General features: G+C 38.6%; 1 protein-coding gene across 1 annotated transcript in view; it reads right to left on the bottom strand.

Annotated features, from left to right (window-relative positions):
* The window catches only part of SEC8 (subunit of exocyst complex 8), a 438983-nt gene that overhangs the window by 109584 nt on the left and 305199 nt on the right, over positions 1 to 24200 (bottom strand). The window contains exons 16-19 of the mRNA XM_089379035.1: positions 21399 to 21511; positions 21070 to 21181; positions 423 to 613; positions 70 to 155 (exon numbers count right to left, since the gene is read on the bottom strand). Coding sequence (XP_089235161.1) covers positions 70 to 155; positions 423 to 613; positions 21070 to 21181; positions 21399 to 21511 — 502 coding nt within the window. The remainder of the gene's footprint in view (positions 1 to 69; positions 156 to 422; positions 614 to 21069; positions 21182 to 21398; positions 21512 to 24200) is intronic.

Here is a 24200-nt window from a genome sequence, read left to right as displayed (position 1 = left end):
TGAAAACATGTAAGTGCAATATATAACACAATGGCATTAACATTCAAAGTGAAGCATATTTCCACTTACTTCTCTATAGAATCTGCAACATATTCCAACGAATCACTGAGAGCTGCTAATAAAACCAGCTTCTGATCATCTCTGATAAGATTCTCCTGCTCATAACAGTTAAGGTCAACGTCATAAGCGAAACAATGATGCATGAAGTAAAACTTAATGTCACGTAATCAATCTTTATTTTCAGATGAGGTGGTCAGCATAATTAGTAGCCTGTCCACTTGTGAGTCATTGTATATCTGAATTATGCTTCCAAGATGCATATTACTTTTCCAGTATCTTTTTCTAGCACATACAGTTCCTTTATTCTTGGCCCAAAGCAAGAAAAAAAAACCAAGAAGAAACAGACAAAAGAAGTTGTTTACCTGTTTGATTGGTCGCAGGCTTAGCAGCAAGTTATCCATCTCCATCTCTATTTCTAGGCTTTCTGTGTCTTTATGTGCATGTACAGAAAATTTCTCACCACTTGAACTTTCTAAAAACGTACTTGCAGCATGTTTCATCAAGGACTCAACATCTGTTCTACCAATGAGAATATAGCTCTGTTTTTCCAAAACTGCCTGCAACATCAATAATTGAACCTTTAGCACAAAATGTCTAGAAAACTTAGTAATTTATGACCAACAATATCATTACCTTGCTCCAGAGAAAATTTGAAAAAAGTAAAAAAAAATTCACAAAATATGCAAACAAAATAAGTAGAGAGCATGAGAAATTACATCATTTACTTGTACCGCTTGAAATTTATTGGAGTATAGCCAAAAATACGTTTTGAGTACCATTTCTCTTAACAATGCACATGGATTATTCTTCAAGTTTTTGACTAAGTTACCAAGATTTGGATACGGATATGGATTCAGATCCATTGGGTTTTTGAAAAGCAAGGATTCAGATACAACAAGGAAACGGCAAGTACGAACAATATAAATATATTTTTATATTTAACAAAAGAAATTACATACGAATAAAAATATATATAGAAAATTTTAAATATATAACTTATACATATAATATTTATATACAATTAACCATACTTATAATAAATAGCTCTCTCTCTCTCTCTCTCTCTCTCTCTCTCTCTCTCTATATATATATATATATATATATATATATATATTCCATTAACATATTAATAATAAATTATATGTTAATAATCTTAGGTAACATTAATATGTATAATTTTTTAACTATATAATTTATAATCTAAAATTTAACATATACTATTAGTATTATGTGTGTTTCATGATACAGGTTTCACGCTATGTAGGTTGGTCCCATTGGAAACTTTACCATGCGTGCTCCTCTTGCATTGTACCGTACCTATCACATCTCTCCATAACACCTCATTTTGGCTGCCATTATCCTAGCTTGTTCCCGCCACATGTCCTGTCCTTGCTCTCCCCTCCTCCATGACCTCATCTTAATGAAAATGTTGACAAACGCGACGAGATCAAAACATTCATCTTAATGTGAAACCCAATGACCATTCATCTTAATATGTAAACACTGCTAGTTGACGGATCCCAATGAATCCGGATCCAAATTTGTTTCTGAACCGGGGATCCGCAAATCCAGTCCCCTGGCATGACGGATTTGGTAACATAGGTTTTTGATAGCAAATTACTATCTCCCATAAACCTTGTTTTCATTATCGAAAAGTATCTGAAACCCATTTTCCATAGTGAAAACTACTAAAAAAATTAGGTTTTCTTCCAATTAGATTACGCAGTAGAAGTTCCGAGTTTACTAGATTTGAATTTGAAATGAATTTTCTAATAAATATTAGCCCCATTATAGCTTACTAAGGAAATGAAATGAAATTATTGCGATGTCCATGGGCAACTAGAGTAGCTCATGGGACTTTAAAATGCAACAAAAAAATAGTAGTAATGAAGGATTGATATTGTTAGAAAATGTAACTAGGTTTGGTCTTCATAATTGTATTTGTACTTATATCAATGTAAATCTTATGAAAAAAAGAAAGAAAAGAGAAAAAGAGAATTTATTATTATTATTATTATTCTGGATAAGCATGTCCTTCATGCTTCTAGGGCTTCTTAAATCAATAAGATATTTTTTCATGAGTCAAAGTCCCTTTCGGGCAATTTCTAAGCAAAAGAAAATATTATTTTTGAGTCTAGAAGAGTCTATTTGACCCCGAAGACCAAGTCATCACTACCAAGCGAAGTCGGCCTGGAAGAGGCCTAATTCGACCACATGAAAGGTTGTAAAAGGAAGAGACTTCGATCTCATTTAGACACATTCACTCACAATTTCAATCTCCAAGCAAGAGAAGCAGAAAAGAAATGTGAAACTCTAGAAGGAGAGAGAAAGGAAAGCAAGAAGAAGATTTTCCTAATATTGCCATATTTTGCTCACATGTGCAAAGTTTTTGGGCATCCATACAAGTTGCAAGGTCAAAAAATCTCTGAAGCTACAGGGCCGAAATTTTTGTGAAGTTGGGCCGTAATTCTAAATTGGTCAAGTTTTGAAACAACTAACCTTGTGAACTTTGACTTGTTTGAGGAAGGTTTTACTTGAGGCTGACTTGGTGCTTGAGGAAGTCTTGGTCTTGGTCATGGTCTTTTGGGCCTTGAATATCTCACTTGAACTGATTCTATAAGAAGAGAAGAATTTTTCTGGATTTTCCCTTTGGAGGGGTTTCTCCCTAGCTTGCGGCCTATATCTTGTGTTCCTTTATTGTTCTTGTGATCTTCATGTACTTTATGGTTTTGGTAATTGCTTGATGAAGAAGGTATAACAAAATAATTAAACGCCAACAAATCTCACAAGTAATTATTAAGTAAGAGGAATCAAACCCTAATCTGCAAACCCCTTGATTTCTCAACATGGAATCAGAGCTAAGGTGAAGTTAGAAAAGTTGAAGATCACATCATTGTTCCTCTCTTGTTGGAAGACACTCTTGAAGCAATCATTTATTCTCTCTCTCCCTCTTCAATATCAAGTTGTACAAAGAAAGGTCTCAAGGCTCTTAGGAGTCTCTTTGTCTCCATCAAAAGTTGCATCATGAAGTTCATCTCCAAGATATCTAAAAGGGTTGTGGATGGAAGTTTCTTTTCAGTGCTCACAGGTACTTTTGAAGATGACAGTATTTGGGTAATTGACAGTGGAGCCTCCAGACATATGACAGGGGAATGTGGACAACTTCAAACTATATCAAAAGGAATCTCTTCCCATTCAGTTGAACTTGGAGACAAGAAGAGTTACTCTGTCAAGGGAATTGGATCTACCTCTTTGGAATTGGAAATTGGTGGCAGCATTCATCTCAACAACATACTCCTTTTTTTAGGTTTGAAGAAAAATTTACTTCCTATTTCTTACTTAGAAGATAGAGGTGATAGGGTTGCCTTAGTTCATAGAAACGTAATTGTGTGGGGTAAGGTATCTATTATTGAAGATGCTAAAACTATTGGGATTCATGAAGGGAGGTTGTATAGGCTTCTTACACCTCTTCATCAAGCTCTAGTGCATTTAGAAATAAGTCCTTGTAACCTTTGACATAGAAGTTTTGGTCATCGTCATTATAAGATTTTGCCATCTCTGAATCATATGGTTAATGGCATCCCTAAACTAAAAGAAGAGCATGAAGGATTCGGTAAGGGGTGTTCTCTCAACCAGAATATAAAGAAACCATTTGCAAGCAGTGACACTAGATCCAATGAAATCTTAGATCTTATTCATTCCGATGTTTGTGGACCCATGGCAGAAAAGACTCTAGGAGGTCATCAATATTATGTGATATTCAATGATGATCACTCGAGAAAAACATGGATATATCTACTCAAGTCAAAGGATGAAATGTTTGAAAAAAAATTCAAGAGTTCAAGGCACAAGTGGAAAATATGACAAAAGAAAGATAAAATATTGAGATCCGATAATAGTGGAGAATACACTTCCAAAAATCTTGTGGCTTTTTGTAAGGAAGCAAGAATTAAGAGTGAGCTAATAGTTCACTACAATCCTCAACAAAATGGTGTGGTTGAAAGGAAGAACTAATCGATTGAAGAATGTATTAAAGCCATGCTTCATGATCAAGACCTACCTAAGTTCTTATGGGGAGAAGCAACAGTGACAACAATATATATTCAAAATTGAAGTCCTCACAAAATCCTCAATGACAAGACTCCAGAAGAAGCATTCTCAGGAAAGAAGCCAAGTGTTGACCATCTTCGAATATTTGGATGCCCTGTATACATTCACATTCCAAAAGACAAAAGGAAGAAATTGGACCCTACAGGTATGAAAGGCATCTTTGTTGGTTATAGTACATCATCCAAAGCCTATAGTCTACATCAAGGAAGAGTGAAGAATTGAAGTAAGCAAAGATGTTATCTTTGACGAGAGTATTGCATATAAGAAATCCAAGGACATTCCTATCGATTCTAATGAAGAAGTACCAATCTTTGAAGAAATCTTGGAACATTACAATAATCAAGAACCTAAACAAATCATGAAGTTATTAAACGACCAAGTGAACCCTTGCAACAAGTCATCATTCCAGAGACTCGTAAGAGACTAGCTTAATTAAGAACAAATCTTCATGAAGCCAAAGGACATGCAGCAACAAGAGGACCATTTAGAGAAAGAAAGAAGCCGAAAAGATATTCGGGATATGCAACTCACATAACTAAGCACATTGAAGCATAACCATCTACTTATGAGGAAGTAGCAAAACATAAAGAATGGAGAAAAACTATGCAGGAAGAATATCTATCTATAATGAAAAATGATGTGTGGGAAATTGTTCCTATACCAAGTGACAAATTTGTTGTCACTTCCAAATGGATTTACAAAATTAAACATGCAGTTGATGGGAGCATTGACAAATACAAAGTAAGGTTTGTGGCAAGAGGCCCTTCTCAAAAGGAAGGAACCAATTATGAAGAAACCTTTATAGAGTTCAGGGTTCTGTGATCCATATCAAGTTTGTGAGAGATTTTTCGGCGTAAATCACATGGAAAACCATTTGTCGATGCGTTTCGAACCAACTAGTGTGGTTCATCGTAAGGACAATGAGCTAAAGATACAAGCTCAGGGAATTAGAGCTATATGTGTTGTTTATGCATTTGTATTTTGGGCGGATGAGGACCTAAAGGAATTGGCCTCATCCCTAGTTGTATAGGTCAAAAGACTGACTATGTATTATAGCATTGTACTAGGGCTTGTAAAAGGCCATGGTCCTTGGTGCGAGAGGACTATGATTTTCTTATTAAAGGACAAATAAGTAACGTGATTTGGGCCAAAATCTTGTGTACTACTATTGATTTGTTTGTTGTTATATTCCATTGTGTAAGGTTGTGTTTGGTTGAGTATTTCTATTGTGTTTGTGTTCCTAGCTAGGGCATAGACCAAACCTAGGGTGCATGGAAATTCCAACAATATTGATATTCCACATCTTGAAGCGGGAAACCCTATCTTGGATCAATCTATGAAATCTCCTTCTGAATCATTGTCTTCCAATCATGAAGTCCCAACTACTTATGTAGATCAGGAAGATCCTCTGAGTGATGTGATTGAGAGGATCGGAAGGCTAAAACATGATAAGCCCCATCTCAATTAGTGGAGCAACCTAGACCATCTCAGAAAAGTCCACCAAAATGGCTCAACAAAACACTTGAAAGCTAGGTTGCATGAAACGCTGAAACGTATAGAAGTTTCTGAAATGGGGGCGACTTGAAACATGAACACCAGAAAACAGAAACGTCAACCAAAACATTATATATATATATATATATATATATATATATATATATATATGAGTCAATAACACATTATCTTGCAAGAAAATACAGAATGAGATAGATAAATGACATTTTAGAAGGAAATCCAAATTTATACTAACTCCAACATATGATTATATGATGTGAATATCCAAAATTAGTAGTTATAGATGAGGCTTTACATCGAAGACTTCAAAAACATCCTTTATATGTGAGGCTATATGTGCTAAAACTGAAATAAAACATGAGCTAAAGACAATTATGGCTACATTAACATATCATTACTAATAAAACTCCTCATCCTCATCAACAAAGATAGAACAAGATGCTTGCTCAGCAAAAGAGGCAACTCTACCAGTACTTCCACTAGCACTTGCATCATCGTTGGCACAAATATCAAGAGCAAAAAGAGAGAGCTCTGAATCTAGACATTTTGCATCCACATCCCAATCTTTATGACGTCCTCTTGTATATTCTTCACCCCTACGAGACACAAGGCATAGGTTTGAATACACATATACAAGGGCTTCTGTCTTTTGCAATCCCACCTTGTTGCGCTTCACACTCTAAATGAAACTGTAGGTGCTCCAATTATGTTTTGCTAATGAAGAGCTTGCCACTTGTGATAGAATACGAGTGGCAAGACTTTGCAAATCAACACCGCTTGGCCCATGACAAGTCCACCACTTAATTGGGTACATGGTCCTCTCTTCCAAAGTTGATATGTCTGCAAAATTCTCTAATCCAACAACAAAACAGGCAAATTCTTGCCTTACCTCAGTTTGTAAAGAAGTTGGAAACAACCTCTGAAAGGCATTCTTCACTCCATTGGCCACCTCCTTGTCCTTAGGTGGAGCCTTCCTCTTCCCATTCCTTTCAACAATGAATTCTTCATCATAGAATTTTGGATTCAAAGCATGTGCCAAAGTGTGCAATGGAGTGTTGAAGTTATTCCAACTTGTAACAATAATGGACCTCACTTGTTCAACAAAATCAACATCCACATAAAGAAGAGTGGGAGCCTCTTGTGTAATAATCTCCACAGGTTTTTCAACCATGGTATCCACGCCATCATAAACCTCTCTTAGGAAAGGTTCTTTATGTCTGCATCTTGGAGAAGATCAAATGTAGGTAATGTGAACTTGAGCAAGAAATCAATCTTGATCCACCAATCTTCATCAATCAACACCCTCCTCACCATACTTCATTTCTCTAAATTTGTGTGTCTCCACTCGACCCAAGTTGGACCCACCACCATACTCATAAATGCATTTTTAACTTCAACAAAGCAATGCAACATGGTGAAGTTTGGGGCATACCATGTCTTAGCAACTTTCAACAACTCCAATTTCGAGTATTCTCAATATATTGCTTGAGATTAGTGGTGGTTAGTGATGAATTTTATAATCTCCCTAGCCTTCCCTGTGACCTCCTTAATCCATTTTGTTTTTTCCTCAATCTCTTCTAAAATCATATTCAAATTGTGGACAATGCAAGGATTCCAAAATATGTGATTGCATCTACTCTCAACAATTAAGCATGCAGATTTACAAACAGGTGCATTATCTGCGATAACTTACACCACATTTTTTGGCCCTACTTATTCAATAGTAGAAATTAAAATATCAGCAATGAACTTACTACCCTTTACCTCACCCGAACAATCTTCTGCATTGATGAACATGGCTCCTTTTGGTGATGATGTAATGACATTAATCAAAGGCCTTCATCTTAAAATGTGGAAAAAGTCGAAGTCGGGATTAACTCGGCAAGTGTCCAAAAGTTGAAAAGCTCATCAAATTCGGGAGTTTTTTGAAAAAGTTGGCAAAATTTAAATAAATAAATAAATAAAAAACACAAAATTATTTATTTATTTTTTATTTTTTTTAACATCTAGAGCATCCACAACATCAAATAAATGAATTTCCACATAAACATGTAAAGAAAGCTAATATATAATATGTATATGAAGTCTAGTGCTACATCACATATCAAAATAGTGAATCAACTCCTGAATTTTGAGTCCTGTCTGAGTCTCAACTCTCAAGAGTCGAAATATTAACAAAAAATATAATAGATGTATATCATGAGTCATCTAAAAGTCATCAAGTAATCAGTCACTGAGATCCTCCTCCCCTTTTAATTTTTGTTTTCGCTAATTGTATTAAGAAATAAGTCATTCATTTATTCAATAGATTGTAATCTGCTTAGGTAATAAGGTGTCAGGTGGTAGGACCAATGAAAATTAATAGTGAATATCACGGTAGATGTGAAAATTAACGCTTGGTGACTCCAAGCTGCTTATTTTCTGAGAAAACAGTGGATGTCAGATTACTAACCTAGCCCTGGCATCTATTATTCAAAAACTCTTGGAGGTAAAATCCACTTTTGATACATAACCTTTCACCACATTTACAGGGAGTTCACCACTAAAGAAGATTCCCTTTCAAAACGTGCTCTCATTGCAAGAAGGATCTTTTCTGTCACAAGATTTCACAGGTACTTTGTTCCTGTCTGAAAAATGGGTTCTTTTTTGAGGCACTGGTTTTGTTTTTTTTGGACAGGATCTTCATGACCTCCTCTTTGTTATTTCTTTTGGAAGCATTTAACAACTATAACAATGTTTTTGATGGTGTGGGGTTCTTTCTACGGAACATTGTTGTATGCCTGTCCTTTTGGTACTTTTGTAATCTTTTGAATGGGCAATGCTGTTAGAGTCTTGATCACTGAAAGTCTGGAGGCTTAGCCAATGTATACTTTGCTTTCTAACTAGAAAAATGAAGTATAAAGATTTATTTTTCCTTGGAAAACAAAAACATATCTTAACCTCAAAACTAACAGATTACAAATGAGACTTCTATGCTCGCAAGAAGAATGACAAACAATACAATGCAATAACTTGAAAATGCATGGATGGAAGCTTCAATTTACAGTTTTTTCACCTTTGCGGACTCTTTATCCGCAGCTTGGGAAGGAAGGCAGACTTTTTGGGTCGAATCGGGAGTATAACGAAAAAATCGTGATTTTTTCCTTTGTGAAAAAGTCGCCAAAAAGTCGAGGGATTAAATCGTTTAGTTCAAAAAATCACGTTTTTAGGATTAAATCACGATTTTTGCAGACTTTTTCCACACTAATCAGTCCAGCCATCTGAGATAATGGAAAGCCTTGTATCACCCCATGAGTTATTAATTTGTTTCAGAACATCATCAACAAGTTGCCTCTCTTTCTTCAGCAAAATTGTTTTGACTTTTTCATAGTTTGGCCCTTTGTAACCTAGAGGGGATTTGTTAATCACTCTCACCAAATCCTACCAATATGGGGATCAAACCACATTAAAAGGGATTCCACAAGCAAAGATGGTCCTTGCCACACTTGAGTCAGCTTCTTCTCTCCCTTGACTATCAAGTATTTTCAGCAATCTGTTGTCTTCAATTAGAGTTGATGGCTTGGATAATTGTGCTTCTACTTCTAGTGCCCTCCTCTTTCTTGCTTCATGAACAATCGTTGGCTCAATTCTATCAGTCATGTGAGGATTGGTAGTGTCGGTGTTGATTTTGCTTTTTTGATCCTTCAACCTTTGAGCATCAACGCTATCATTCTTGAATTTAGCCCTCACCTCTTAATTTTTGGTATGTGCACACACATCAATACCCTTTAACTCTTCATGCAAAATGTGAGCCTTCACTCTTGTGTAAGAGCCCTTGAAGGTCTTTCCATTTTTGCATAAATTGCACTTCCATTCCCACGTACCACTAGAACCAATATGCTTCACTTTAGTCACATACTTCCATAGAGGATAACATTCTTGCTGCCTAGTTGCTTGAGTGTATTTATGGGCACTTGAAACACAACTTTGAGAAGCCATGAATGCTACAAAATTAGAAAATGAAAAACTCACCCAACTAGTTGTTGTCCATGCCCTCCCTCTTGTTGCCCATGCCCTTTCTCTTGTTGTCCACGCTCCAAAACACAAATAAAGCCCTTTCTTCCACAATAGGAAGCTCCTATTGCAGAAGATTGTGTGAGAAATGAGTGAATGAAGTCTCTTTTTAAAGAAAGGATGAGGCTCATAGCGTTTCTAGAGAATTCTATTTTTTAATCTTTTAGAGAATTCTATTTGTAATTTTTTTTATTAAATCCTGTTAACAGCCACACAAAAAATGTTTTATTAGTGTATTTAGGTGTTAGAAGGGGCCCACACCCTTCTTCACCCCTTGAGCTAGCCAAAAAACAAAACAAAAAAAAATTAAAACCCCTCCTAAAACGCAATGTGTAGCAACCCAAAATGTCGTCGACCATACCGGATGGTGTTTCGAAATTGTGAAATGTCATCTGGTATGACCGATGGCGTTTTAGACCCATTTCAAGGTCGTTTTGGCATTTCGAGCCATTCTTGCTACTAGGACAACACCTTTCTAGGTGTTTCCTGCAACCTAGCTTGAAAGTGTTCAACCCAATGAGGTTGGAGAGACAAGAACAAGAGGTCCACTAAATAAGATTGAGGTGATGTAGATAACTATGATTCAATTGATGTAGATGAAACAAATGTTTCATATGATTGTGAATTACATTCATCCACTAACCTTGAACCAACTTCCTTTAAAGAAGTTGCTTCTCAATATGAATGGAAAGAAGCAATGCAGGGTATGATGCTCTTATAAAGAATGGAACATGGAAGTTGATGGACCCTCCATTTGAAACCAAACCAATTACCTGCAAGTGGGTCTACAAGAACAAGTACAAATCAGATGGTTAACTTGACAAGCACAAAGCAAAGCCCATGGCAAAAGGATTTGCACAGAAAGAAGGTGTCAATTATAATGAGACCTTTTCCCCCACAACAAAACAAGCTGCCATCCAGACTTTCTTTTCCTTGGCATCTCAAAATTGCCGAAAAATTCATGAAAAGGATGTGAAGATTGCTTTCTTGAATAGAAACTTGAAAGAAAATGTCTTCTTGGCTCAACCAAAAGGTTTTGTTGTGAAGGGAAAAGAACAAAAACTATGTAAACTTATCAAATGCTTATATGGCCTAAGGCAAGCATCAAGAGACTAGTATGAAAAGCTAATTGAACATCTTCTAAAATTCAATTTCAAACACTTCAATCTTGATGACGCAACCCTGTTTGTCAAGAAAGTTGGCAAAATTGTTGTATATCTTGTGGCTTATGTAGATGCTCTATTAATAACAGGGAACAATGAAAATTATATTGCCTCCATAAAGAAAAAACTGAAGAAAGGCTTTGAGATGACAAATTTGGAAACCATTCCCTACCACTTGGTCATTGGGGTGACGCAACATCCAGAGTATTGTAGAAATCAGAGGACCTGCACCCTTAACCCAATTTTACAAATTTTTCTTATGTTTTTCACCCACCCAACATGTTTTTGGCATGCTGATATAAAGAAATCAAGCATTAATTTGAAACATATAAGGGTGCTTTTAATTTTTCTGTATTCTTTTTAGCTGATAGAAAATTTAGGAAACTGATGGAAATTTATGCAAGCATTTAATTCACAATGAGACTAGGGATTTTGGTCAAAGCACTGGGGCAAAACCGACAAGGGGAAAACCCAAACAAGATAAGTTTTATTTTTCTTATGAGAAAATTAATACACACAGTTAATCCACAAGGCGTTGAAATTTCGAAGTCTGAGACGTTAGAAATCCATACTACATTATCTGGTTTATTTCACCTATTTGTTTATTCCTTAACAAGTTATTTATACATATAAATACTAAAAATAAACACAAATGCAGCCTTAACTCGTATACAGATCAGCCACTGAAATACTGGACAAACACACAAGGGACACCGTTATTTTTGGACAATGGTCCCTTCAAAAACCCAATGTGGGAAAACCGATGCAACAGTTCTGAGGGTTTTATTATTATGCGGATTTCTTGAGTACAACTAGGGTGCCAAACTGGCTCACCCAAAAAAGATTGTTACACAGCAGTATTACCTCTTCTCGAAGGCAGATATTCAGCGAGTCGGCCCCACGAAAATCCTTCCAACACTTCTCCAAGGCTCTGCGTCAACCCTGCTAGCATATGCATAGCTCTAGAACCCTCGGTGTCAGCTCTCTGGCCCTCTGCATCACCCACGCAGGCCCCTCAACCTCTATGCAGTCTCTAGTTGCCTCTATGTGGCTCTTGCTACCTCAGCGTAGCCTCCTTAGTCACTACGCTGACCCTCTGGCACTATCTATGCCTCTCTGTTATGTACTCATTGCCCCTCACTGCAACTCAGATCACTTGTTCGAATTTTCTCAGCAAAACTCGCTCCAGAAAATCGAACTGACTGATCAATCTTGGTGTATCTTCAACTGACCCTCAAGCCTCTTCTTATAATTTTCCTGTTGAATCTACAACGACCAAGATTAAGTCTCTAATCAATGACGAAGATTAGATTTGGCTTGATCCATGTCATTTAGAACATTCTCACCCAATTTTATATTAATACCCATTAATATTTTAATTTTACTAAGTTTTGACTTAGGAACTCCATTAAAAATATTATTTATTTTAATATCTCTCTAACCGAGTGGAATTTCCCCAAACCATTTCAGGGTCTTGGAGATCTCATGTGCTTTAGACTCTCCACCAATTTTCATGGCTAGAGCACATCTGATGCTACCAAAAATTAACACTCCCTCTTAGCGAGGAATGTGCTCTAGTAATGTTCCACCTCTGAACATCACACTGATCCTCCAGCACCAGTACCTGTGCTAATGCTTGGCTTGTTGCCCAACATCCACTGCATTGTTGCTTCCTATATTGCTGCCCATGGCTTTGCCACTGCAACTGCTACATCTGTTCTGCAACTCCCTCTGCATCCGTGCTGTTGTTGGTCCTCCCTCCCAACACTACATCTGCACTGCAACTCTCTCTCAAACGTTGCCCATGTTGCCCATAGCACTTCCTCTGCTAACAGTTGCACGGCAACTTAGTTGCCGAGAAGTAACTAATCTACCCAACTATTGACATCCTTGTCAGTCCAAAATCCTCCTAATGCTGAAGCTACCTTTGCCGCTATCCTATGCTCCCTTTGCGCTACTGCAAACACCTTTGTGCCTCTCCCACTGTTGCAACCATCTTTGTGCCTCTCTGCACTATTGCAAACACCTTTGTGCCTCTCGCACTGCTGCAGCCCCCACTACGCTGTTATAGACCTCCGCACTCTAACACTTCCTCGTCGCTCCATCGCATCTTGCTTCTACTGACATCTGTCATCCTACTAGTGTCACTCGTGGCTCCCGTAACCAGATATGATCCAAGAGTTTAGTTAACTCAAGGATCTTGCCCCTCATCTTCTATAATCCTCCTGACTACAACTTGATGTCACCCTACCTCTTCAATAGAGGTGCATGAGCACTCATGCCACAATCGTCATCAGTCTTGACTTCTTTCTCCACCTTAGTTGGAGCTGCCTTGGAGTCAAAAGCCTCTCCCTTATTCTTCTTCCTGGGACATTGGGTTGCATAATGACCAAGCTCCCCACAATGGAAGCACTTTACCTTGGAGATGTCCTTTTTCTTCCTCTTCTCCTGTTGTCCTATAGATGCCAGAGTCACATCCTCCTCCTCCTCTTTCTTGATTCGACCTCCTTTGCTGCTACTTCCCGCCTTGGTCAACCGTGTGATCTCTTCTTAGCGAAGAGTTGCCCACATCTCTTCCCATCCTAGAAGAATAGCTCTGCCCAAAATGCCTTGGACAAATGTCTCCCACTCCTCGGAGACTACATTCACGGCAATCCTCACCAGGAAATCCTGATCCAGTGTGGCCCCTATGGAAGTAAGTTGGTCCCGAATCTCCTGCAATCTGAGGAGGTATAGATCTATCGCTCCTCCTTCGGCAATTTGATACGACCGCAAATGATTCTCTAATAGCATCTTTCGCCACACAAAAGTGCCCTGATACAATGTCGTCAAAGTATCCCACACATCTCCTTTGCCGCGTTCTTCTCGGCAATACGTGATACGACATGATCCTTGACCACATCAAGGATTATGCACTTTGTCTTCACCATTGCATCCTCGTACTTCTCATTATCAGCTAGGTCCACTAGGATAGCCACGGTTCTCAAGGCGAAGCCCTTGATGCGATGTCTATCTAGAAAAAACAGGATCTTGGCCTTCCAGATGACAAAGTTGGAGGCCTCGTCCAACTTGTCCTCATCACTCAGTCCGTTCACTGCCATCTCCACTCCTCTTCTAGACTTCCTAGTCTCTGACTTCCCTCCTGGAAGTTCTCTCCTAGACTCCCTCTGGTTCTTGATTTCCCTACTAGAAATCTCCGTGCCAACTATCGATTGGCTCCTCTTCGATCGTCTTTGCAACAACAACTCAGATCTTGATTTCTTGGCTAGAAATTTGTCAAGGCAGGGACTCCCTCTACCTTGGTTATGTCCCATTATGTACTATCCTGCTCGATAGCAACAACACCCCACTAACTTCCTAATCCACAATCCGCCCACAGCTCCCTATGCCCCAGCAACTGAAGAAACTGGGTCTTCCAGCTCTGCGCAATCCCGGCAAAGGTTGAATCACTCCTCTAGCCAACTGCGTCAACCCTACTTGACTAAGTAGGATGACGTGGCTCTTCATGAGCCTCATCTACCTCTATGCTAGCCCTCCCTCTGGTTCGAAATGATGACACAAGCCCTCTGTGTCACTCCTCTGCTGCTTTATGCTTAGGAGCAGTTCTGTCTTTCAGGACAGCTGCTACTGCTACAAATAATTCTGATTATGTTGGTGCCTTTAGTCCTCTCATGATCTGCAATGTTCTGATACCATGTTGAAATTTCTAAGTCTGACATGTTAGAAATCCCTACTACATTATCTGGTTTATTTCACCTACTTGTTTATTCCTTAACAAGTTATTTATACATATAAACACTGAAAATAAACACAAATGCAGCATTAACTCATATACAGATCAGCAACTGAAATACTGGACAAACACACAAGGGACATCATTATTCTTGGACAATCGTCCCCTGAAAAACCCAATGTGGGAAAATCGATGCAGTAATTCTGAGGGTTTTATTATTATGCAAATTTCTTGAGTACAACTAAGGTGCCAAACTAGCTCACCCAACAGAGATTGTTACACGGCAATAATACCTCTTCTCAGAGGTAGATATTCAGCAAGTCTGCCCCACAAAAATCCTTTTGACATTTCTCCAAGGCTCTGTGTCAGCCCCGCTAGCCTCTACGTAGCTCTGGAACCCTTTGCGTCAACATTTTTTTTATCTTAGTTTTCCATATTAGGGACCACCTTCCACGGTTAACCTAGGAGATAGCTTAAACGAAGAAAGAAGGGATTTAGTGTAACAGCCCCTTCTCTTAGTTTCCTGCCACCAACCACACCTTGTGGGGTTGAAGGCTCTTCTAACTAACTTGTAGATAGGTGTAGGCAGCAGGAGTAACACAGCTGATGCATTGATTTCTGTGCCCTTTACAGTCAACTGGTAGCCTGAAATTTTCAGTCAAAGCCTCCAAGAAATTCGAGCCAACATTGGTCAAATAAGCCTTGAATTTTGTGCCTGAAATCTCGGGCCTGTTTCTTGAAATTCGAGCCCTTCCTCCCAGCTACAACACTTTGAAATTCATGCCTCTGACTGTCCGAAATACTCGGAGAATTTTCAAATATTTCTCTCCCTGAAATCTTGGGATTCAAACTTCCTTTCAACCGCTAAAAATGGCCTTGGGATTTGTACAGAAGATCTGCCCTTCGCTCCACAAATTTCTGCCTGCAAAACACTGGAAATAACCTCAGAATCCATGCAAGTCATCTCTGATAATTTTCAGCTGCTTAGAAGTCTCCACCTCATCAAAATTTGTGCCTTCAATCTCAGCTGTAGCTTGCTCCACGATTTTCTCCAGCAAAACTCCCTCTTCTCCTTTGCTCTCGTGGCTGCTCTATTCTCTCCTCTAAACAAGTTCAAATGATAGTCTATTTTCTCCTTTTGTTTGCTTGGGGGAAATCCCTAGGAATGGATGCCTATGATTTAATCTTGGGATCTTAGTTTGAAGGGCCAAGATTAATTCCCCAGATTTGGACACCTCATACATTGGCCCCATCTTTAAGTGGCTTCCTAGTACTTTATAATGTCTTTTCTCCTTGATCACTTTTTCTCTCATAAAGTGAACTTTAAAATATACAGTCAATTTAATTTTATTAAGTGTCACATGTACTTTTTCCTCATAAAGTGATTTCATAACACAAGTCACTTTAATAATAAAGTACAAGGTACATAGTACATTAAAAGTACATTTTCCCGTCATGACTTAATTATAACACTTCAAGTCCAGCACACCACTCAAGTTATTAAAGTGTCTTCCTAGACCTAGAGACCAAAGACAATAGAAAACACTTCCTTCGTACCCTCCTTAATTTTTCAACGAGTACACATTCTTTTCTCAAAGGAAGTAGAATGGAGCATTATTGAACAGGCTTCGCATGGTTGAATGCAATCCTTTATCTACTCTAATGGAACAAAATCTAAAGCTCACATCAAAAGAAAGGAATGAATTTGAGGAGGCAACCAAGTATAGACAGATTTTGTGGGAAGTCATATCTACCTCACCAGTGTAATGTTGAAGTTTCTAAGTTTACTTAGTTAGAAACCCTCCATGCACTTTATCTGATTTATTCCTACCTACTTGTTATTTTCCTTAACAAGTTATTTATAATGTAAATACTGAAAATAAACACTAGTGCATGCTCAACATATTACAAATCCGCAACTAAAAGAAACAAGAACAAACACACCATATGACACCCTTATTTTTGGACTAATGTCCCCGGGAAAATCCAATGTGGGAAAACCAGTGCAACTATCTAAGGGTTTTCTTATTAAGCAATATCAGAGTACAATCTGGGTGTCGAAACTGGCCTACCCAACAGAGAATTTCCTTGGCAGTAATACCTCTCAGTTTCTGACAAATCTACTGGTTGAAACCATGGATAATCCTTCAGGCAGCTACTCAGCACCAATCTGCCCCAGAAACCCTAGCGTTTGCCCAATTTGAACTGCGTCAGCCTCTCCTAGCCCAGCGCTGGTCCTGCGTCAGCCTATCTTGGCCTATGTCAGCACCAGGAGGCCATGTGTCAGCTCTCAGAGCCTCTACGTCAGCTACGCTAGCCTCTCTGGTGCTTTGCACAACACTAAGCTGCCTCTGCGTGAGCACTAGTTGCTCCTACGTCTCTCCCTTTGGCTGCTCTGTTGCTCTCTCGGCACTATCTCTTCCTCTCTGTCTCTCTGTACTCAATGCCCCTCAGCTGCTCTCCAATCACTGATTCTATCTCTCTTAGCAAACCCCTCTCTAGAGAATAGAATGATTGATCACTCTAGTGTACTCTCCAAATGACCCTCAAGCCTACTCTTATACTTTTCCTGTTGACATCTCAACGGCTGAGATTAAGTCCCTAATCAACGGATAAGATTAGATCTGGCTTGTTCCATGTCTTTTGGACCACTCTAACACAAATTCATATTAATACACATTAATATTTTATTTTCCCTAAGTTTAGACGTAGAGACTCCATTAAAAATATTAATTATTTTAATATCTCCTGATCTATTTAAAATCTACCCAAACCCTTTCTGGGTATTGGAGATCTCATGTGCCCCAACTTCTCCACCAATTTGCGTGGCTAGAGCACATCTGATGCTACCCCAAATCAACATATGATACTATATATTGCATTTGTTGTTGGAATTCTTTCCAGAACTATACAAAATCCTTGTAAATACATTGGTTTGCTGCAAAAAGAGTTCTAAAGTACTTGAAAGGAACTCAAGACTTCGGACTCACATTCACAAGTGGATGACTTCAAGCTTGATCAAATATTCTAATTCAAACTTTGATGGAGACAGAAAATGGAGTATCTACTTCAAGCTATTTTATGAGCCTTGGATCAAGAGCTATCTCCTAAAGGTCACGCAAACAGTCAGTTCCAGCAAATTCCACCAAAGAGGTAAAATATGTGGCGGTTGCAGAAGTAACAAAAGAGATTGAGTGGCTCGAGAAAATTCTTGAAGGCTTGCAGAAAAAACAAGTGAATTCTACTCCTCTTTTCATTGACAATACTTCTGCAATCAAGTTGGCCACGAATCCCAGATTCGATGATCGAACCAAACACATCAACACAGTGTCATTTGATTGGATATCATGTAGAGGCCAAGACTATTCATCTAAGACATTGTTCCACAAATGAGCGAATTGTAGACATCTTCACCAAAGCACTTGGAAGAGAAAAGTTTTAAAAAATCCATAACAATGCTTGGGTTCACTAACATCTCTTCGGATTAAGGGGGAGAATGTTAGACAAATAATCCTTAGAGATTTGTTGAGTTGTCAATATTTTGTAAATATGGAAAAATTTGAAATGTTAGAATAGGAAGAGACATCGGAACTTGGAAGTGGAAACCAAATGTTGATTTGGGGTAGCATCGGATGTGCACTAGCCATGAAATTTGATGGAGAAGTTGGGGCACATAAGATCTCCAATACCCATAAAGGGTTTGGGCAGATTCTAAACAGATCAGGAGATATTAAAATAATTAATATTTTTAATGGAGTGCCTAAGTCTAAACTTAGGGAAAATAAAATATTAATGTGTATTAATATGAAATTGTGTTAGAATAATCCAAAAGACATGGATCAAGCCAGATCTAATCTTAGTCGTTGATTAGTGACTTAATCTCAGCTGTAGAGATGTCAACGAAAAAAGTATAAGAGGCTTGAGGGGCACTTGGAGAACACACTAAGGGAGACTAGTCAGTTCAATTTCTGAAGCGGGGTTTGCTGAGAAATTGAACCAGTGGTCTGGACAGCAGTCAGGAGGCAGCAAGTATGGAACAGAGGGAAGGAAGATCAGCACAGAAGAGGCAAATGTAGAGCCAGAGGAAGCCACGCAGAGGCAACAGAGACTGCGAAGAGCCAGAAGGGCCTGCGACATCCACGCAAAGGCTGCAGTGGTGACACAGAGGCCCAGAGAGGTTGTGCAGAGCCTCAGTAGGCTGACACAAAGGGTTTCAGGCTATAGTAGGAAAAGTGCTGGAAGTTTGTCTATCTGTGGATAAGCTAGTTTGGCACACTGTTGTACAAGAAAATTGCTGAATAATAAAATCCTCCCTTGCTACACCGGTTTTCCCACATTGGGTTTTTCAGGGGACAATAGTCCAAAATAACTATTTCAATGTGTGCATATGTTTGTTTCTGTATTACGGTGTGATATCTGCAGCAGTATTTATTTTAATGTTTGTTGAAGTAATTTCATGAATAACTTATGATGAAATAAGTAGGAAAAGTAAATCAGTTGTTGTAGTGATAGAATTTTCACATGGTATCAAAGCAAGTAATCAGAGACAAAAAGGGAAAATCAGTTATGAGTCGAGACCACGATGCAGAGGCATCCACCTCAGGGGACTCTCGCAGAGTTTCAGAAGATTGCATAAGAGAGAGAGATTTTGATTTCTCTATGTTGGCTTCTAGGTTGGAAGAAGAAATGGCGTGCATGACTAGTGCTACATCATCAAAAGTATGGTATATAGACAGTGGAGCCTCGTGGAATATGACGGGAATGAGGGAGTGTTTCTCAGAATATCGAGAAAAAAATATGAGCTTTCAAATCACCATTGGGAACAAGGCAAAGTGTACTCCAGTAGGAAAGGGTACCATAGTTTTTCAGACAGAATCAGTAGAGCGGTTCCGTGCCACAAATGTGTTGCATGTGCCAAGACTGGGGATGAACTTACTTTCCGTGTCACAACTACAATGCAAGGGCTATGGCGTCTACTTCATCAAGGAAAAGGTATACGTCAAACACCCGAGCTGGAAAAAGAAAGTGCAGATCGAGATCAAAAGTAATCGGTTGTACAGATTACAACTAGAATCTCCAATGGCACTAATAGGCGGTCATGGGGACAAAGACTTGAACGAATTATGGCACAGAAGGATGAGTCACTTGCACCATGGAGCTCTGAGAATTCTCAAGACCACTATAACAGGAGTTCTAGATCTGAGTACGGAACGAGATGATGTATGCAGGGGATGTGCTCTGGGAAAGTATGCCAAAGCAGCATTTCCTAGGAGCAACCACAAGGCCAAGAGTGTACTAGGATTGATACACTCAGATATTTGTGGACCTATGTCCATCAAAGCTCTCAGTTGTGCGGAGTATTTCCTTATCTTCATTGATGACCACTTGAGGAAAACTTGGATCTATTTTCTAAAAACCAAGGATGAGGTTTTCAGGCTGTAGCAGGAAAAGTGTTGGAAGTTTGTCTATCTATGGGTAAGCTAGCTTGGCACCCTATTGTACAAGAAAATTGCTGAATAATAAAATCCTCCTTTGCTGCACCGGTTTTCCCACATTGGGTTTTTCCGGGGACATTCATCCAAAATAACTGTGTCAATTTGTGCATATGTTTGCTTCTATATTACGGTGTGATATCTGCAGTAGTATTTATTTTAATGTTTTTTGAAGTAATTTCATGAATAACTTATGATGAAATAAGTAGGAAAAGTAAATCAATTGCTGCGGTGATAGAATTTTCACACCAAAGGTAACAACATCATTGTATAAATGTATGCTTAATAATGGAAATGCATTCAAGTGTTAGGAGTTACTTCACCTGGCCTAAAAGTTCGCTTCTAGTTTCCTCAAATACAAGTGTCAATAACATGCAGTTTTCTATATTTTGGAGGTAGTTATGAATGGAGGGATGCTTCCAAATTTTACCCAGAATATATTCAGAATGATTCATTATATTGGACCCCTTTGTGGCCAATATGGTTTGGCATGGGAAACTAAAGAGTGCATAAAGGATTTGCTATACAGATGCTCATGTCCTTGCATGATAAAAGTTACAAAGAAGATGAAGACAATAGGCACAGTCATGATCGGATAGATTTACAGGCAGTAGGATGTAACCTTATAACTCAAGTAAGAAGGGAATTACCGTCTCCGATCATCCTCTTCAAAAGCAAAAAAACAAAGTTTCATAGTTAAAACCAGTCTGCTAGCTCTGCCTAATCAACATCAAATACCTCTCTAGTCATAAACCTCTCTGTTTCGAAGAATCAATACATTAGTTGACAAAATAATTTCCAAAGCAATCAGAAGACTAAAACTCAACCTCAAAATGCTCATAGAGAAACTGCACAAAATATAATTGCAACCATTTACTATTGCCATCTGAATCGTAATATACAGAAATTGGGTAATAGAGAAATGATTGATTATACACAAGACTTGCCTCCATATAAGAGGTCCGGCATCGTTCATATGTGCGCTCAAGAAAAGTCTGCACATGCTCCACAAGTTCACCTGCATACTTAGGCATGGCATGCGCCCATCCTAATACCTAATGCAATTACAAGCAACTGAATTTAGCTATTTTGTAACAAAAACTGTATACTGACCAATTAACAAGAACTTGACAAATCAAACATTCTGGAATTCTCCATAGGGTAATAGATTACAGTGTATAGTGTTCTTTTAGAAATGGAATTAAGTATTCTCTACAGTCAGTTGAACTTCAATGATATATTCCCATGACAGAGTGGCCAAAAAATGCATACCTCCTTTGCTAGTTGATCAATGGCCAGTAGCCCCTGAAGCACTGGACGACCCTTCTCAACTGACGGGTCATATACTGCACCAGCATGAGCTCGTGGCCTAAAAGCAGCAGGACCTGTGAAATGGTCAATCTCCTTATATTAGCATTGCTTCATGGGATATAAACATCCATAAGCATAGAAAAAAATTAGTATCCACTCATGCACTGTCAATTCTAAGAGATAAACTATACCCATATAATAGTGATAATCAATTGACAACATTCTCCACTGCAAATCTTGTTTTAGAATTAAGGTGTATATCTGAAAGGCCTGCTTCTCAATAATGAAAGGCAATACCACTAACAGGTTATAGCAAATAAACTAGATCCTTAACATTGAGTCAAAATCTCCAAATCATCTTCTGTTCCTCATAAAATACTGCGCCCCTTGTTTTAATCAGTGTTACAGCTTACCAGGCTTGTGAACCCCTGAGTAACTAAGCCCAGCTTTCAAATGAGCGGATTTGATTCTCATGCAAGCGAAACTCAGCCTGACTTCTAGAAGCCCAGAAACCATCTGAAACTGGTAATTTCTCCTGCATTTTTTTGCTGCTCTGCTCTCTCTTTCTGGTGACCCTAGCTGACCGAAAGGACTCAAGCACAGCACTCTGAAGCAACTAGTGTTGAAGTTGTAACTAGGTTCGGTCCTCGTAAGTGTATTTTATCTTTGATGTAATATTATATTTTGTCAAAAGAAAATTTATTTGTATCATGTCCCATTTGGAAATTTATAAGGAAAGAAAATTTGAATTTTAAAAAAGCATATTTTCGTATCTCCAAGTTGACCAAGTCGGCCCTGCAGAAGACAAATTGGCCTGCCCAAGGGACGTGTCCTTTCACATGAGTGAACAACTATAAATATAGCCAATTTGTCTTCATCAAACATACAATTTTCGATCTGATCTGAGGAAAGAACAATTCGCATCTACTGATGTATGGTCTGAGCTAGCAAGTATACGAATCTCTGTGGCAAATCTGAAGTATGATCTCTGTGACATATGAACCTATGTGGCATGTGAAGGCTGGAGCAGAGAATAGAGTTTGCATCTTGTTGAGAAATGATAGTTGGCACCTTGTTGACATCTCTATAGACTAATATGTGGCAGCTTGTGGTCAATCTTATGGACAGATTTATGATCAATCTTGTGAACAAACATAATGAGGGCTTACTTGGCACTTGGATCACTGGTTAGTTTGACTTGGATTTCTCTTGTTGCCAAAGACTCTACAAGGAAAGGATTGCTGGGTTTCCCCTTGTGGGTTTTGCCCTGGCCTCTGGCCTAACTTCTGGTGTCTATTGTCTTCTGTACATTTTGATCTCTATAATTAAATGTATAAAATTGCCTGATGACATAATTGAAGTAAGAGAATGCTAAATAAGGGCATCCATGAACTCAACTATCATAGCAGATACAATTTGTAGACATTTCTTCTTTCACAGTTCATAAAGAAACTATGTTGGACACCTATTTATAATCTGTATTGTACTGGCATAGAACAATTTGCTATAAATGAAAATTTAATTATTTTCACAAATATATGTGTAAATTTTGTATTTTTGAGCTTATCAAGTTTTTCCAAATCCAAGTCAAACTCTCAGGTCTTCTGCCTCACCAAGTATACCCCCAAACCGAGTCTTGTGACATAGGTTTCAATACATTAAAATTTGATAAAAAGAATATGTATTTAGAAGAGAAAATCCTAGTAGAAGAGAGAGCTAATTAATATGGACTTCCTGCTCAAAGGAGTCAAACTGTACATTGAAGACATCATGAATATGGAAGATGTCCTGTAGAAAATATGGGAATCATTAAATGTGGAATTACATAAAGAAGGTGACATGCATAGGAGTCAGGACTACTACTTGACATGTGTGAAGCATCAAATATGGAAGAAGTGCATATATACAATGTGCTAAGTGACAAGTACGGCCTATCCATGACTGAAAATCATGCTAGTATGGCATCACACATTTGGAGAAAGGGCCACATCCTAATAATGAAGAGAATGAACAACATGATGGCATCATAGATTTGGAGGATAGGCCACATCACAATATTATGATATGTAGCACACGAATAAAACCCTGCAAAGCAATGCTGGCCTATTTGGACAAGAAGATTTTCACCAATGAGAAATGATGAACAAGTTTGATGGACTATATGACAAGGGCAGCCTAATTCATGAGGGATACTTGCATCGTTAGTATATGATGTATGTAGGACAGGCTGCACTGTGAGAAGAGTACATAATTCTGATATGGCATGTTTGAAGGATGACAGAGAGAATTATTTGTATATAATTATTTTATATGCACAAAGGACACTTTATATGAAGCAAATCACCCTTTTGATTTGAACAGTGTTGCGGGGGAGCGCCCCCCCCCCTCGAACCCGCTCCCGAAGCGCGCTCCGGGCGGGAGCGGCTCGGGAGCGTGCTCCCAAAATCGCTCCCGTTCGGGAGCGCGCACCCTTAAAAAAATTTGCGCTCCCTGGTCTGTTAGGGAGCGACACAGGGAGCGATCGCTCCGGCGCTCCCGGAGCGATTTTTAATGCCCGGGAGCGATTGAGGAGCGATCGCTCCCTGATCGCTCCCGGACATTAAAAATCGCTCCGGGAGCGGTTCGGCGGAAAAAAAATCCGCCGGACCCGAAAAAAGAAAAAATTAGAAAAGTTTTTTAGTTTTATAAGCCCAATGGACCAAAAAAAAATTCATTATAACTTCATTGAGCTTGAGTTTGGAGCTGGAGCAAGAGCAAAGGAGC

Source organism: Pinus tabuliformis, chromosome J (genome assembly GCF_031772625.1).
Source record: "Pinus tabuliformis cultivar Carrire ecotype Pingquan chromosome J, CPIR1, whole genome shotgun sequence".
Taxonomy (NCBI): domain Eukaryota; kingdom Viridiplantae; phylum Streptophyta; class Pinopsida; order Pinales; family Pinaceae; genus Pinus; species Pinus tabuliformis.
The sequence above is the reverse complement of the archived record's forward strand: the minus strand, read 5'-3'. Positions and strand labels throughout refer to the sequence as shown.